General features: G+C 39.3%; 1 protein-coding gene across 14 annotated transcripts in view; it reads right to left on the reverse strand.

Moving 5' to 3' along the window:
- SNTG1 (syntrophin gamma 1) overlaps positions 1-16323 on the reverse strand; it is a 525384-nt gene that overhangs the window by 167864 nt on the left and 341197 nt on the right. For 12 of the 14 annotated variants that reach the window (XM_075125232.1, XM_075125233.1, XM_075125239.1 and 9 more), the window contains 4 exons: positions 12285-12387; positions 10722-10804; positions 4230-4358; positions 1149-1279 (listed from right to left, as the gene is read on the reverse strand). In XM_075125232.1, coding sequence (XP_074981333.1) covers positions 1149-1279; positions 4230-4358; positions 10722-10804; positions 12285-12387 — 446 coding nt within the window. The remainder of the gene's footprint in view (positions 1-1148; positions 1280-4229; positions 4359-10721; positions 10805-12284; positions 12388-16323) is intronic. The other 2 variants (XM_048840626.2, XM_048840629.2) reach the window with 1 other exon arrangement.

Raw genomic sequence — 16323 nt, forward strand, 5'->3', positions numbered from 1 at the left:
GAGAAGTTTCCTGTCCCCATTTTATTCCCATTTTTTAAATTCTCTCTTTCTCTCTCAACATCCATCACTACCTAGTAATGAGTAGTCAGGGTATGATGTAGTCCTCATTCTTCCTACACCAAGCCGAAGAACAGTAAATGAAGCTGATGTCAGGAACAGAGGAGGTGAAATCAAACAGTTGGGTCAACTGAAACTGTTGGCAAATTCAGTTAAAATTTGGCAAATTGTTTCAGCCAAAAGCAAGCAAAAAAGGAAAAAAGAAAAAGCAATGGGGAAACATTTCCAAGAGAGTCAAAACATTTTGACATTTCAAAACAACACATTTCGATTTTTCATTTTGAAATGATGTTTCGTTTAAAAATGTGCCTACATTTAACACAAAATAAATAAATAAAAAAAATAAAACCACCTGAAAACACAGGAAAATATTTTGTTTGACCCAAAACAACCTTTTTTTTCACATTTTTTTGGTTTAGCCAATGAACCAAAAAAAAATATTTTTGCTCAGTTCTAGTCAGGAATACCAGCCAATCATGAAATCTACATGGTAACTGATTTGTTACCTTTTCCATCAGAGTTTTGTATTTTAATTCCTGTGATTCCTAAATGCTTAAGAACAATTTTGTCTTAGTTGGTTGGAGGCACAGGTGGCAGACTGAAGTATGGACATGTACTGGGCTAGTGTGCATGTACACAGCTGCCTCTTAGTTACTTGAGTAAAACTCATACTGACACCTATTAGAAAATGTCTATTGCTGTATGTTGCTGGCAGAATTGAAAGCAATGATATCTAGGTGTTCAGACCATTAAAATAATGAGCTTATTAAGCTTGCTTTATAAGATTCCTGAACAAAAATCAACTTGAATGCAAAATATTTGGGAAGATTTTCAAGTATAACTATTATTTTTTTAACTTCCTTGCTGATGTCTATTAAAATTGGCTTGAGAGCCATGATCAACAGTAGAATGATTATTAAACTAAACCGAGACAAGTAGTCAGAGGACTGAACAATCAAGCAGCTCTATGACCCATGACTATGGGGAAATATATATTTATCTTTTCAACTGAAGTGCTGATTTACTAAGTTACCATTAAGATTATAACTATCCACAAGCAAGACAAATTTCAAGCATACATACTTATTTACCTGCACAAGTCTGATCCTGGGAGGTACTGGGAAAAACGGGAATGAAGGAGCGGGATTAATCGGAGATCACACCATCTCTTCTCCCACCTAAGCCCTGGTGATGTTGGCCATGAGGAACATGATAGCGTATCCTGGAAGAAATTTTAAACACTTCTGATTTTTGGCCTTCATCATAATCATCTACCATAGAGAGAGACAGACTTTTTTCCTTCAAGTATTTGGTGCCTTGTTTTATGTAATAAAATCTTTCCTGAAAATTCTATTTGATCAGGTTTAGTAAGCTGTGGAGTGATCCCACGCTTCTTTTTTTTTCACTTTTGATTGCAAAACAAAAACTGAAACAAGTATGGTTGTAGGAACTGCGAACAACTGCCATCCCCTCAACCAATGCTCTATATTGTAAACTATAGAAATGAATATTACAAGCCTGGGGAAAACAAAAGAACAGAATCAAATGTTACTGAATCATGTTATTGCAATGAATAGCCAAGGAAGGTGTTCAAAATTCAAAGGTAAAGGACAATATTTTGAAGTGTTGAATATAAAAGTAGCTATTCAAAATGCCACAATTTAGGCTTATCATACGGTATTTCATAAATATTTTGAAATTCTCATGTTTGACAACCTGCAATTGCTTTAGTACCAAATTGTAAAATGTCTTATATTTCAAGGGGTCACCATATTCCTCCCACTTATCATGTGTTATATTAATATGCAGCCAGGAACATATACATTAGATATTAGAGGAAAAAACATTTTAATTATAAGGGCAGTTAAGCTCTGTAATAGGCTTCCAAAGGAATGCATAGAATCCCTGAAGGGCCAAAATCCATTGCTGTGGATGAAAAATCTTTACCACAGTTTCTGTTCAGAACTTTTAATATAGGCCCGAAGTCCACAACTTGGCCTGGGGCATGAGGGCTAGCTAACAAAGAACAATACATGGCTAAGAGAAAGCTGGGGTAGACAGACAACCTTGTGTGTTTCAAGTCAATGAGCAGAGTCAGCATAACTCCAGATGGTGAGCCGTAATTGGGTGTCCTTATCGCGAGTTACAAACACACAAAGCGCTGAGAAGGGTCTTAAAGTTAACTCCCTGGTGCAGGAAGAAGATAGTGGTACAATACCCCTCAGACACCAGAACAGAGTTTGGGAAGAGGCCTAACATGATTGACATTAGTAATGACACCCTCCCCTCACAGATGTATGCCAATCCTAGTCCATAGAAATGCAAGGGTAAAACTATAAACAATTGTTATTTTTAAATACTAATTACTGCTTTTTTGCTTTAAATCCCCAGGAATGTACCTGTTGATCAACCGTGAGAGCTGCTACCTCATTCCCCTGGACCCCAAAATTAGGATTTAACCTATATACTTTAATAGAGATAGTTTGAGGGTAATCACCTGTGTATCAGCAATATGTTAATCTAAACCATGGGTGGAGCCATTATGCAATCTTTTAGACCATTTTCTTATTGTGCTTATCTTGTCTTGCTGCTAGAACCTATCCAGGGGCTTGGGGACTCCCACCCCATCACTTCTCTCTGCCCAATGAGCATTCTATATAATCTATTGTAATCAATTGTTTTGCAGTGTCTCTGAGCCAAATAAGCAAAGTGACACTCCTCCAGCGCTGTGCATAATAAACTCCTGTGCTTGACTCTACATGGTGTCCTTTTCTGTTCCTTCAATCCCCATTATTGGAGGTTTTTAAGAACAGGTTGGACAAATACATGTCAGGCATGGTCTAAGTATACTTGGTCCTGCCCCAGTGCAGGGGGCTGGATTTGTTGACTTCTCAAGGTCCCTTGCAGACCTATATTTCTAGGATCGTATGGACATAATTAAAATGACATTAAAAGAAAGCAAACAGAATATCTTCACAGTTTGCAATGTGTGTGCATGTACATGTGTTTTGCATATGCTCCCTTGACCTGCAGAATACAACACATTTTACTAGAACACCCCAAGGCAATTTTCTACAACAGTAATTTTACTGTCAAATTTTAGGTTTCTACTCTCTGTTCTTCAGTTGTTTCCAAAATGCTGAAGAATAGTTTTGGGGCATGCATTGTCTTTTTAATTAGTGCTTGTGCTGTGCCTAGCACAATGGGACATAAATCCCTGATTTGAGATTTTTAGGTGCCACTGTGATATTATTACTACCACGAATAATAATAATAATAATAATAATAATAATAATAATAATAATAATAATTAATAATTAATAACTTAATTATATTAACATTATAAATGGGAGACACATATTATTCCCCACTCCCTTCTTAGTCAAAAAAGGCAGAACTACTTACAGAAAACAAACAAATGAACAAAAACTACAACACCATTAAAGCTGAGAGAGGTGAAATTCAGACCCCAATGAAGTCAATGGCAAAATTCTTATTTAGTTCAGAGGGGCCAGGATTTCACCCCAGACCTGGTGAACATTTCAGAAAGTTATGAGTGAAAAAGGGGTTATAATGGAAATACACAGACAAGATTAACAACAGCGATCACGTCCTAAAGCTATACTGTATCACATAATCACATACTATGTTTAACCTGTGCCTGAATGACGCAGGGGGCCTTGTTACCCCTACATATCACTGAGGAAATCAGTACTCACTGTCCGTTCTGTCTACCAAGAACCCAATATGCTTTAAGTTATACCTATGTATAATTTACTCAGTGAAAACAGCCTTTTAATTGCTAATTGCATAATGAATGTGTAATGAATCTACTTCTGCTTAATATTGTTTTCAATATGCTCTTATTAAATATAACATTTTCATTGTATTACTCTAGAGAGTTACACTCTGGTAATTATGAATGAGATATAATTCATACCATGGCATAGGGCCACAGAATGTAATACCAGGTGCATCAATGCCCCATTCTGTGTGTGTAACTCGCATGGAAAAATAGAGGTCTGTGTTATGTACGCATGTATAGTGCCAATAGAATGGAGGGAGTTCATTACTGAAAGAACCCCTATCATTATGCATATTCCATGCAGGCAGAAACTTGTGTTTTAAAAATGTAGCCAAGTCAAAAATATTTTTATCAGACCACAGCAGACCAAGAGATGCTTTTTCATTATGAAGTAGGGTCCTGGTCCCTGGGTTTTCCCTTCCACAGGGACCCCATCAATTTCTGTCACCTCCTTCCTAATGACAGGTTTCAGAGTAGCAGCCGTGTTAGTCTGTATCTGCAAAAAGAAAAGGAGTACTTGTGGCACCTTAGAGACTAACAAATTTATTTGAGCATAAGCTTTCGTGAGCTACAGCTCACTTCATCGGATGCATTCAGTGAAAAATACAGTGGGGAGATTTATATACACAGAGAACATGAAACAATGGGTGTTACCATACACACTGTAAGGATAGTGATCAGGTAAGGTGAGCTATTACCAGCAGGAGAGCGGGGCAAAAAACCCTTTGTAGTGATAATCAAGGTGGGCCATTTCCAGCAGTTGACAAAAACATCTGAGGAACAGCTGGGGGGTGGGGTGGGGAATAAACATGGGGAAATAGTTTTACTTTGTGTAATGACCCATCCACTCCCAGTCTTTATTCAAGCCTAAGTTAATTGTATCCAGTTTGCAAATTAATTCCAATTCAGCACTCTCTCCTTGAAGTCTGTTTGTTAAGTTTTTTTGTTGAAGAATTGCCACTTTTAGGTCTGTAATCGAGTGACCAAAGAGATTGAAGTGTTTTCCAACTGGTTTTTGAATGTTAGAATTCTTGACGTCTGATTTGTGTCCATTTACTCTTTTACGTAGAGACTGTCCAGATATAATTCATACCATGGCATAGGGCCACAGAATGTAATACCAGGTGCATCAATGCCCCATTCTGTGTGCGTAACTCGCACACAGGCCTAGGTGAACAGAACTCCAGGCTGGCAGCAGGCTGAGCGGGCCGGCGGTGTAAGATCAGCATTTTAATTTAATTTTAAATGAAGCTTCTTAAACATTTTAAAAACCTTGTTTACTTTACGTACGACAATAGTGTACTTATATAATATATAGACTTATAGAGAGAGACCTTCTAAAAAACGTTAAAATGTATTACTGGCACGTGAAACCTTAAATTAAAGTGAATAAACGAAGACTCGTCACACCACTTCTGAAAGGCTGCTGACCCCTGCTCTAGTATCTCCTCTGGACTCAGGGACTCAGTTCGTAACCACTTTCGTGAAAGATGGATGAGGTCATATAATTGGGACTGCGGGGTTTTGTTCTCCTGGTACCTCCACTCATGATATCACTGGGCCCACACTGCGGTTGTTACCCCAGATCTGGCCAGGATCTTTGCTTTCAGCTGGAGGTAGTCTGCCGCAGACTCTTCAGGCAAATCATAGTAGGCCTTCTGGGCCTCCCCACACAGGAATGGAGCGAGAATGCCAGACCACTGTTCTTGGGGCCAAGCCTCCCGCAGTGCTGTCCTCTCAAAGGCCAGGAGGTACGCCTCTACATCATCATTTCACGTCATTTTCTGCAACCAGTTGCTGGCCCAAATCATCTGCGTCACATCACAGCCACGGTTCAGCTCTGTAAGGGCAGTTTACCAGTTCCCGCAACATAGCCCGGTCTTAAGCAGCCTGGTCCATCAGTAGGTGATTAGTCTCTTGCTACAGCCTCACTGCCTCCTGTTGAACGGCTGCCTGGACACGGGTAGCCTCCTGCTGGGCAGCCATGGCTTGCATCAATGTCCGTCCCTCAGAGATTCACAGCGGCCCTCAGTTTGGCCACTTTTGCTAGCGGCTCAAACCTGCCATTCAGTCAGCTAACCTCATCACTGGCCAGCATGAGGAAAAGGAAGGAGAAAAATCCCCACAGTCTCTGCTGGTTCACTTAGTGGGTGGGGGGCCGGCCAGGGACCTTCCCCTTAGGTGGGATGCACAGTCCAGGTCAACTCCTCCTGTATCCAATAGGGAGTTGGGGGGATGCGGGGAACCTGGGCCCGCACTCTACTCCGGGTTCCAGCCCACAGCTGTCTACAGAGTTTCGTGTAACACCTGTGTGACAGCTACAACTCCCTGGGCTACTTCTCCATGGCCTCCTCCCAACACCTTCTGTATCCTCACCACAGGACCTTCCTCCTGATGCCAGATAGCATTTGTACTCCTCAGTCCGCCAGCAGCATGCCTTCTCACTCTCAGCTCCTTGTGCGCCCCTCACTGACTAAAGTGAGGTCCTTTTTAAACCAGGTGCCCTGATTAGCCTGCCTGTCTTAATTGATTCTAGCAGCTTCTTAATTGGCTCCAGGTGTCCTAATTAGCCTGTCTGACTTCATTGGTTCCAGCATGTTCCTGATTGTTCCAGAACTGCCCCTGTTACCTTACCCAGGGAAAAGGGACCTGCTTAACTTGGGACTAATATATCTGTCTTCTATCACTCTCCTGTAGCCATCTGGCCCAACCCTGTCACAATATGCCTTGCCCTTTAAACTAGGTCAGTTTTTTAACCAGTGTAGCCTTCTTCCTCAATTTTGGGGTTGTTGCTTTATATATATCTCCTAAGGTGTTCTTAAATGATTCCCAATTATCATACAAATTTTTGTGATTAAGTTATCTCTCTCAGATGATTTGGCTCATAATTGTTTTCAGTTTTGTGAAATTGGGCCTATTAAAGCACAGAGTATTTTATATATATTGTTTGCACACTATAAATGTGTTCAAGTCATGATCACATGAACCTAAGCAATCATTAATCTTTCAGTTCTGTGATCAGTTTCTCTTTATCTGTTGAGACAAAGACTAATAAAGAATTCCTCTGAGTTGGTTGTAACACTTCTTGAGTTAGGAAATTGTCATGTATAATGTTTAAAAATTTCAAGGATCTTTTAGTACTGGTAGCATGAAACCTCCTACATACGTCACTCAAATTGAAGTCCCCCATGATCATGCAGCTTTGTTTTTCTCTACAAATTCCAGATAGGTGTATAAGAAGTGGTCATCCTGTTCTCTAGTGAAGTTTGGTAATCTGTAGCAGACAAAAACTTATACCCTCCTCATGTGCTTTACCTATTAGAATATTGATCCATAAGCATTAAAAATAATTTTCTTCTGAATTATGAGTGACTTGGGAACAGGTAATACCATTTTTACATAGAGTGCCACTCCTCATCCTCTTTTAACCATTTGATCCTTCCTAAATAGGTTGCAACCATTGATTTTAATATTCCAGTAATGTGAATCATCCCACCAGGTTTCAGTAATACCAATTAGAGAGGATTTCTAATTCTAATTCCTCATTTGTTACCCAGGATCTTAGCACTGGTGTGAAGCCAATTAAAGAATTTCTTCTCTTCATATCCTTTGGTTCTGTAATAAATTTTGTTCTCAACATAGATTTCCACCACAACTTCAAGAACCATCACCTGTTCATTAAACTCTCTCTGAAACACTTCCACACTAGCATCAACTTCCTGGACACCGCTATCAGCTGCAACAATGGAACCCTACAGACAACTATATACAAGAACCTCTGGATCACCACACCTTCCTTCAGAGATTCAGCAACCACCCCAAATACCACCCCAAATACACCAAGAAATGTGTTATCTATAGCCAGGCACTCAGACACCACAGAATATGCTTTGAGGAAAAAGTCTAGGATATGCACATTAACACTCAAAATTGCCTTCACCAAACAAGGACACTCCGCCAAAGAAGTAGATTACATCCTTGAACAGGCCACCCATCTACCCCGAGAGAACCTACTTTAATACAGAAATAAAATTCTCTGACCCCACACCCCTACTTGTCACTATTACCCCAAACTGGAACCTATACAGGGTATCATAAAACAACTATAACCCATACTCAATGTGTACCCTAGCCTGAAAGAAATCTTTCTTGAACCCCCTCTTCTGGCCTTCAAAACTACTCCCCAATCTCCAAGCTCATCATCACAAGCAAACTCCTCACAGACCAGGACACACCAACTTAAAGCAGCATCAAACCCCACCAGAACAGATGAAAAATCAGCAGACATATCTTCACTGCTACAATGATCAATACCACCACAACACACTTTGTAAGATACATGGGTCCTACACATGCCTATTACAATATGTAGTGTATCTCATCCAGTGTGCCCAATGCTCCAATAACCCCGGGGTTATTTGCAGAAAATAATGTATAAGCGCGGGCCTAGGGACGTATTGGCTGCCGCTTCTAGCAGCTCCCATTGTCCTGGAGCAGCAAACCACGGCCACTGGGAGCCGCGATAAGCCGAACCTGCAGACGCGGCAGGTAAACAAACCGGCGCAGCCCGCCAGGGGCTTTTCCTGCACAAGCAACGGAACAAGTTTGGGAACCACTGGTGTAGAGCAATCTCTTTATTATGAAAGTGAAACTAAATGTAGATTTTTTTTTTTGGTTACATAATTGTACTCAAAAATAATTCATGGAGGCAGCCTTTTTTGTCAGTGCAGAGACCCAGTGAAGTCAGAGTCCAGCTGATTGTGGCTTGAGGATGGAGTATACATAAGCACTTATCTTTCCAATTCAAACTCTGATATTTTATTGCATATGTAGAGGTTTAGAAGGCTGCCTAGCTCTAATTACTAAGGTCACCAAATATAAGCTCAGTTGACTTGGCTACACACGGCAAGCCAGGGTGTGAATGTACAGTGTTGTAGCCTGTTGCTCACTGACAAGCCATGTGGACCTTGGTACTGTACACCAATCATTCTCTAGCATGCCTTGATGTACTTCAGTTTGAAATAGCAGTATGTCAGACTACACTATAGAACTTTTAGTGTGCAGTAGCAGGGTCCACACAGCATGTGCGGCAGGCTAGAGTGCTGTACATTCACACCTTGGCTTGCTGTGCACTAACTGTGTAGCCAAGTCAACTGAGCTTATATTTGGTGACCTTAGTAATTAGAGCTAGGCAGCCTTCTTCAAATAAAATAAGAACTCTTCTGGACCATCTCCCAAACCTTCAGCTGAACTCAAACCATGCTTTCGTTGTCACTTCTAAAAACTCATTTTCTGGTACAATCAAAAGAAGATTTTCTTTCATAAAGTGGAATATTTAAGTGTACCTTTTTGCGTGTTTCTTAAAAGGGGTATAGTTTAAATTCATTAAGTAGCATAACAAATTCTATTCTCAATCTCTGCATAGAATTTTTAAGGTACACAGGGCCAGACACTCAGCTGGTATAAATTGTCATAGCTTCATTGACCTCCAATTGAGAATTTGCCTCATTATCTCCACCATTCCTGTCCATGTCCCATTTTCTGCACTGGTGAGTCACAAAGAGGTTTCTGTAGAAGGGAGAAGATTTTACTTAACTGCCTTCTGTAATTAGTGGTTTCTCCTTGGCTCAGCAGCTCTCTGCCACATCACTTAGCTCAGTGTAGGGGGACAAGAGACAGATATCTATGTTTCATGCTTAACAAGAGAGATGAGATGGGGAAATTTTGTTTTGGGAGACATTTCTTTTCTCAGGAATAAAGTAGTTGGTTTGCTTTCTTGGCGTGGGGGGGGGGCAGAATTCAGTAGTATTTTTAATTATTTTCAAGGTATAGGCTCTATTTTTGTGTGTTAAAATATAAATACAAAGTAAATACTGAAAATGTTTTGTTTTGTATACGCTATGTATGTTTTGTGGGATTATTTTTAGAACTTGTAAACTGTTTTCCCATGCCATGGAAATTTTCAAAAATGATTGTGGGGAACTGGGAGGGTAATCTGGAAAAATATTGGATTGTGTCAATGACACATTTCAATAATTTCAAAAAGTTGAATTTCAATTTTTATATTTTGCCTATACATTTTGAAATGAAAAGTAATTTTGACCCCCAATCAGAATGTTTGTGTTTCAACAATGTCAAAATGGGATGTTTTGACAGTTTCAAACTTTTTTTCATTTTTTTTTTCAAAACCAAAAAAATTGTCACAACGAACCTTTTCCTTCAAAAAGGTTCAATATTGACAAATCAGCATTTTCTGGTGAAAACCATTTAATTGACAAATTCCCAACCAGCTGTAACTATTTTATAGTTCAGCAACATCCGGAGTGACTTTGAAAGTTTTCTTACCCTTACTTTTTAAGAAGCATTTGAAATGCAAGGGGCACAAATTAATTGATTATACAAATATTCAATAAGAATGCTCTCTAATTTCAAAATATCTGTTTTCTCACTAGTAGCTAATTAAGGCAGCAATGGAAGAGCTGCCAGATCCACTTCTCTAAATATATAACACTGACGTTCCTTTATATTCTGTGTGTGACTCATGGTAATTATACCATGATGCATGTTGTTTCTTTGGCAGTTACTCTTCAAAAAGGGCCAAAAAAAAAAAAAAATAAAAATAGTCCCTAGCTCACCGGTTTATACATTTAGACAAGTTTAATTGAAAATCAATATAGGATGCCTCAGAACAGGATGAGTCAAAAATGTTATAGGTATATCCAAGACTAAAGGGAAACTCTTATTCACCAACTAAATCCAGTGTTATTTAGGTGACCCCCATCTTTTCCCATGCCTTTTCTGGGATATTATCCATCACCTCATTAATGAGTTAGCACTGGAAGGTAAAACAATCTCTTACCGTATTGTTGGGATGGTAGTTGAGATGCAAACCACTGTCACAGAGGGGAGATGATGTGCCACTGCTTTGGTCACTAGGGACACCTAATAAAAATAGTCATGCATATAACATTGTCCCATATTACAGGATGTTAGAATTTGTATTCAGACAGTTACATTTTTGTCCTAAGCACTGTCATGGGTACAACTAAGCTATTCACAGACAACAGTTTGTTCGTTTCTCTTCTTACTTGTGAAATATCCACAGACTGATTTTTATGTGTTTGTTATTCAAAATTAGCCAATGAATACTGACACAAATAGTCAGCCTATGGATTTTTCACAAAGTATTACTGTGAGCATTAGCTTTTAATCATTCACACTCTGATTAGTACAGAGAGAGACTCTCACTGGATAGCCCAGTGGTAAGGAAGTGGATTAGGATCTGAGGGTTCAAGTCCCCACTCTGCTTCACTGTACATTCCAGACAGCGCCTATAAGCAGGCAAGAGAGTTCTTCCTGGACCTGAGAAACCTTCTTGCAAAACAATCACTGAAAAGGAAATGTATCACAGAACATTTTGGTTTTGACAAGACAACTGTTTTTCAATGGAAAAGTTTCGAAAATATTTTGATTAGTTCTGCTTGCAAACAAAAACATTGCCTGTACGAAGTTTGTGAGAAATAAGGAATTGATCATGAATTTATGCAAATAAATTAAAATATTTTAGAACAGATTTCATACACCCACACATAATATATATATATACACACACACACACACATATACACTAAATAGGTTTTAGACCTAAAAACTATTTTTTGTTCTCATAATTAAAAACTAAACGTTATCTTCACACATTCAGAAAAAAGGAAGTTGAAAGAAAGCAGAGGTGAATAAAGACATACTCACACATATAGACAGGCACAGGCTATCTACAAAGGTGTACCAACAATTATACCAAAGGCACAGGCTATCTACATATAGACAGGCTATCTACAAAGGTGTACCAACAATTATAATGTATTATAATTAGAAGCAGGCAGCTGCTTCCATACACATCTTTCAGATGCCCATTGGGGCTAGTCAACTAAACTTCTGTTGCACTAAAACAAAATACTATTGAGCTCAGAGTTGAAGGTATATCACCACTAAAGCCCCTGAATGAAATTTAAATTGAGAAGATAAGATCTTAAAATATAAATGTGCAATCTCAGTTTTACATTTAGAATATATAAACCGTTCCAATTTCAATGCCATTGTATGTTTGAAAGAAGGATCTTTAAATACTTTGGGCCCAAACCTTAGCTCGTGTAAACTGGTGTAGCCCTACTGATTTCAGTAATGCTATGCTGATTCACACCAGTTGAGAGTATTGCCTCCTGTTTCTCAAGCAAAGATAGCATTAGCTTGCAATGAATGTCAACACAGCACCTGGTGATATTAAAAGTTCATATTCAGGCCACAAAAGTGGCTGCAACAGCTCCTGCCAATTACTGACCGTGCACAGGAAATTTGGAAACTAACGGTAGAGGTTCACGTGAACAATGAATAGAATTTTCTTGTGGCTAATCACAATGCTTACAGGCACAATCTTCATTCAGAGGCAATTTGAGAAAAGCAGGCGCCCTTTTCAGAAAGGACACTGTTAGGGTCACTTCTTCTCCAGCATTCCGAAGAACCTGAACCTGAAGATTCAATAGAGAAGGCATCAATACATTTTTTTAAAAAAGACAGTAACAGTTGTAAACAAAACCCAAGTTATCTCTCACAGCTCATATTTGCTCTCTGACTTACTACAAGACACATAAAAAAAGAAACAAAATCATGAAGCCTACCACAGTCTATTCTCCAGTGTCCTTAAACAACTTTGTTTTTATCAAGTGTTATTTTGTAAACCTTTCCCATCAATGCACAGAGATTTTATATTTGTAGCTTCCATGAGCTCCTCATAAATCTACAGGAATTGTGTGTAAATCCCATCCTGGGGCACTGAGTATACAGAAGCAATGATGATAGGATCACAACACATTAGATGCAGTATCTAAAACTGACTTTGCAATTGTGCTGTGCTGTCATTGTTCCCCCATATCTCTTGGCACAGTTTAGACTGTGGCTGCTCTAAACTAAGCCTTTTTGGCTATGACCCTCAAGAGACCTTTCTGCTAGCTAGGGATTCCCGGAAAGCAGTGTCTTGATCCTGGCACATTCTCTGTGCGGGGTGGTGTAGCCCGCGCCTCTTCCCGCAGCCTCCATTGGCCTGGAACGGAGAAGTGCGGCCAGTGCGGGCTGCGATCGGCCGAACCTGCGGATGCTGCAGGTAAACAAATCGTCCCAGCCCACCAATGGATTTCCCTGATGGGCTGCATGCCAAAGTTTGCCGATCCCTGGTCTAGGCATTTACCAATAGGAGCTGAATTCCCACAACAGCTAGTCTATGAGGGATGTGAGCACATTATATAAGGGGAAAATGCATATTATTTTTTCCTCTTTCAACTCCCTAAATGTCTATTCCTAGCTCCGTGAAGTTCTGGGATAAGTATGATGTCATACTGTTGTGCATGCTGGGCCATCTCATCGGAGCAGGAAGGGATGACCATAACAGGGTTCAAAAAAGAACTAGATACATTCATGGAGGATGGGTCCATCAATGGTTGTTAGTCAGGATGGGCAGGGGTGGAGTCTCTAGCCTCTGTTTGCCAGAATCTGGGAATGGGTGACAGGGGATGGATCACTTGATGATTACCTGTTCTGTTCATTCCCTCTGAAGCATCTGGCATTGATCACTGATGGAGGACAGGATACTGGGCTGGATGGGCCATTGGTCTGACCCAGTATGGCCGTTATGTTCTTATGATGAGCTTGAACCTTTAACATTTCTATTTATGTAAGTATGTATTTGGGAAAAGGAGTGTTTGTACAGATGAAAAAATAAGTTACTGGATTAGGCCCAGGGTATTTTTTATTCATATATATGAACACAGTGAAGGAGAATCCAGCTGTCAGTGATAAAGTCATTGATAACCATTTTATCTTTTCTGCCATCCAACCATCATAATGAAGAAAATGGGGACTTACCACACGTATCAAGTTTCTTTCAGTGGATTTGTCAGTTATATCTATTGCAGTGATAAGTTAGGAAGTGTTTCAAGTTTGCTTTGAAATGTAAGATAAGAGGATATCTTTTGCACAGTAAGAGAATATTAACTGATTTCTCAGGCCATCTTAGAGCACTTTGGTATTATCACAGTAACAAATTCTGCTGAACCATTGCCAGTACCTACAGTGCATTAATTGTAGCATAGTAATGAGTGGGGAGCACAGAACTAGGAGTTGTATGCTGCTTTGTGCAATAAGGTACAGCTCAACTGGGAACCGGCAGTGACTTACAAGGGGTGAGTTTGGCCCTCAGAGTTGGGATTTCAGGGTTTTCTTACTGGCTTTGCAATTACTACAACCAGGAACAAATACTTTAACCTCTTTGTGCCTTTCCACACATGTAAAATGGGGATGATAATTACTCACCTCAGAAGAGTAATGTAAAATATTTATTAGTATTTGAAAAGTTATTTGAAATCCGTGGGTGAAATGTGCAATACATGTGAAAATAATTTAAATTAAGTGCTATAAAACATTGTTTCAGTATGGAATGCATTTCTAATAAATAGAGAGAGTTGTGATTGCCTAAAAGCATGAAAATGAAAGGCTGAATATAGCAATATTAAGTTAACATGAATAAAAATGGCATTAATGAACATTTTGCTTCATATAGGAAGAAAAAGGTGGGGAAAGGGAGACCAATGGATTTTCTAGGATTTTTACATACTATAAATTATATTTCTTGGTCTTCAAATATTGTTTAGTAAATATTTACTAGACTACTACCTTCTGGCCATTAGTTTCTTTCTCTTCCAATGGTAATTGCTTTACTTTTCAAAATAAAATCATAAAGGGAAAACAAAACTAGTTTTTAAAACTATGATTGTGTAGAAGAAAATAGCTTACAGTGCAGCTGACTTGATTTTGCTATTGCTTAAAAACAATAGGTGGACCTCATCATCCATGGGATATGGCATCTCCAGGGCTTTACCCCAGGCCATACAACTGGTTTGTTATGTGACGCTGGGCAAGTCACTTAACCTATCTGGTCACTTGTAAAATGTGTATATTACTACTTACTTAGTTCTGAGAGCTCTATTGCTTAATAATATTCTCTCTATGTATTGGAGAGACAAGGTGGGTGAGGTAATACCGTGTATTGGACCAATTTCTGTTGGTGAGAGAGAGGAGCTTTCAAGCTAACATAGAGCTCTTCTTTCGGTGACCTTCCCCTTCCCCTTTGTGTTAGTTCGAAAGCTTGTCTCTCTCACCAACAGAAGCTGGTCCAATGCAAGATATCTCTCTAATATCCTGGGACCAACATGGCTACAACAACACTGCATCTCTCTATATAGATCTTTTAAAATGTAGGACTAAACCATAACTCTAAATGGAAGTTTAAAACACTTAAAAGGGTGAGTAGAGGTATGTGGTTAAATTTTCCAGTAGCCTGCTAAATTCTATACTTCTCCTCCACTCCTTTATACCAACAGTCCATTGATCTTTCTTAGTAAAACTACTCCAACAGTTGACAGAATACATTAATGAAATGCTCATTTTCTGTGTCTTGTTAAAGCACAACCTGCAGTTTAATTGATGAAGGGCTATCTAGTCCATAACGAATTACCTTAAGTTAAAACAGAAAGTGGCTATTTTAAGAAACACTACTCCATAATAACTGAACAGGTGAACTACTAAAGACGCCAAGTTCTGCAGATAATCTGAATTATAAGTATTTCATATAATTCCTTGAGCCAAATTCAGATCACCTTAATTCTCATTTGGAAAAGAGGTTTCCAAGTGGGGTGCACTAGTTGCATGCTACCACACTGTTTCTCATTCCACCTGTGCAGTAACCAGAGATGTGGTTCTAGGGCAAAGCCTATTGTCCTGTGTATGATCAGGCCACAGTAGTAAATACACTCTTTGATTTGGTCATGCTAACACCAATTCAGATTACTTAGAATAACTTGTACGGCATAGTGGGCTCTGCATGGGGGTTTAATCAGGTTAAAGTACAGATCACACAAGAAATGCACTATTTTTGTTAGTGTTAGTCACAGTTCACCTACCATAACACAGAGTATGCCCTGAATTTGGCCCATTCTCTATAACATAAAACATAAGACTAAGGCAGCAAGGTTTGGGGTTTTGTTTATTTTTAAAGCCACACAAAACCTGTTCAACAAAATAAATTACTTCTTTCAACAGAGTCACCTAGAAAATGTAGTTAACCCAGTTTAAGGTTCTATATTTTTATCAGTGCACAATGTGGTTATGCATCCTTAACCAAACTAAAAATGCTGTCAGTTTGCAGCAGACAAAAAGCCAAACTGATGCACCAGCATATGCTTGATACAGGAATGGGAGAGTTGCACTGTAAAGGAGCTGGTTACAGCTCCCCAATTCTCTGTCTCATTCATCTTCAGCCATGGCTGTTCTAACCTAGGCTCAGTTGTGCCCAAGCAACCATCTGCTGGCTCAGAATTCATTGGTGCTCCAGTCAATTCTATTCAGTCCATGAT

Source organism: Caretta caretta, chromosome 2, assembly GCF_965140235.1.
Source record: "Caretta caretta isolate rCarCar2 chromosome 2, rCarCar1.hap1, whole genome shotgun sequence".
NCBI lineage: Eukaryota > Metazoa > Chordata > Testudines > Cheloniidae > Caretta > Caretta caretta.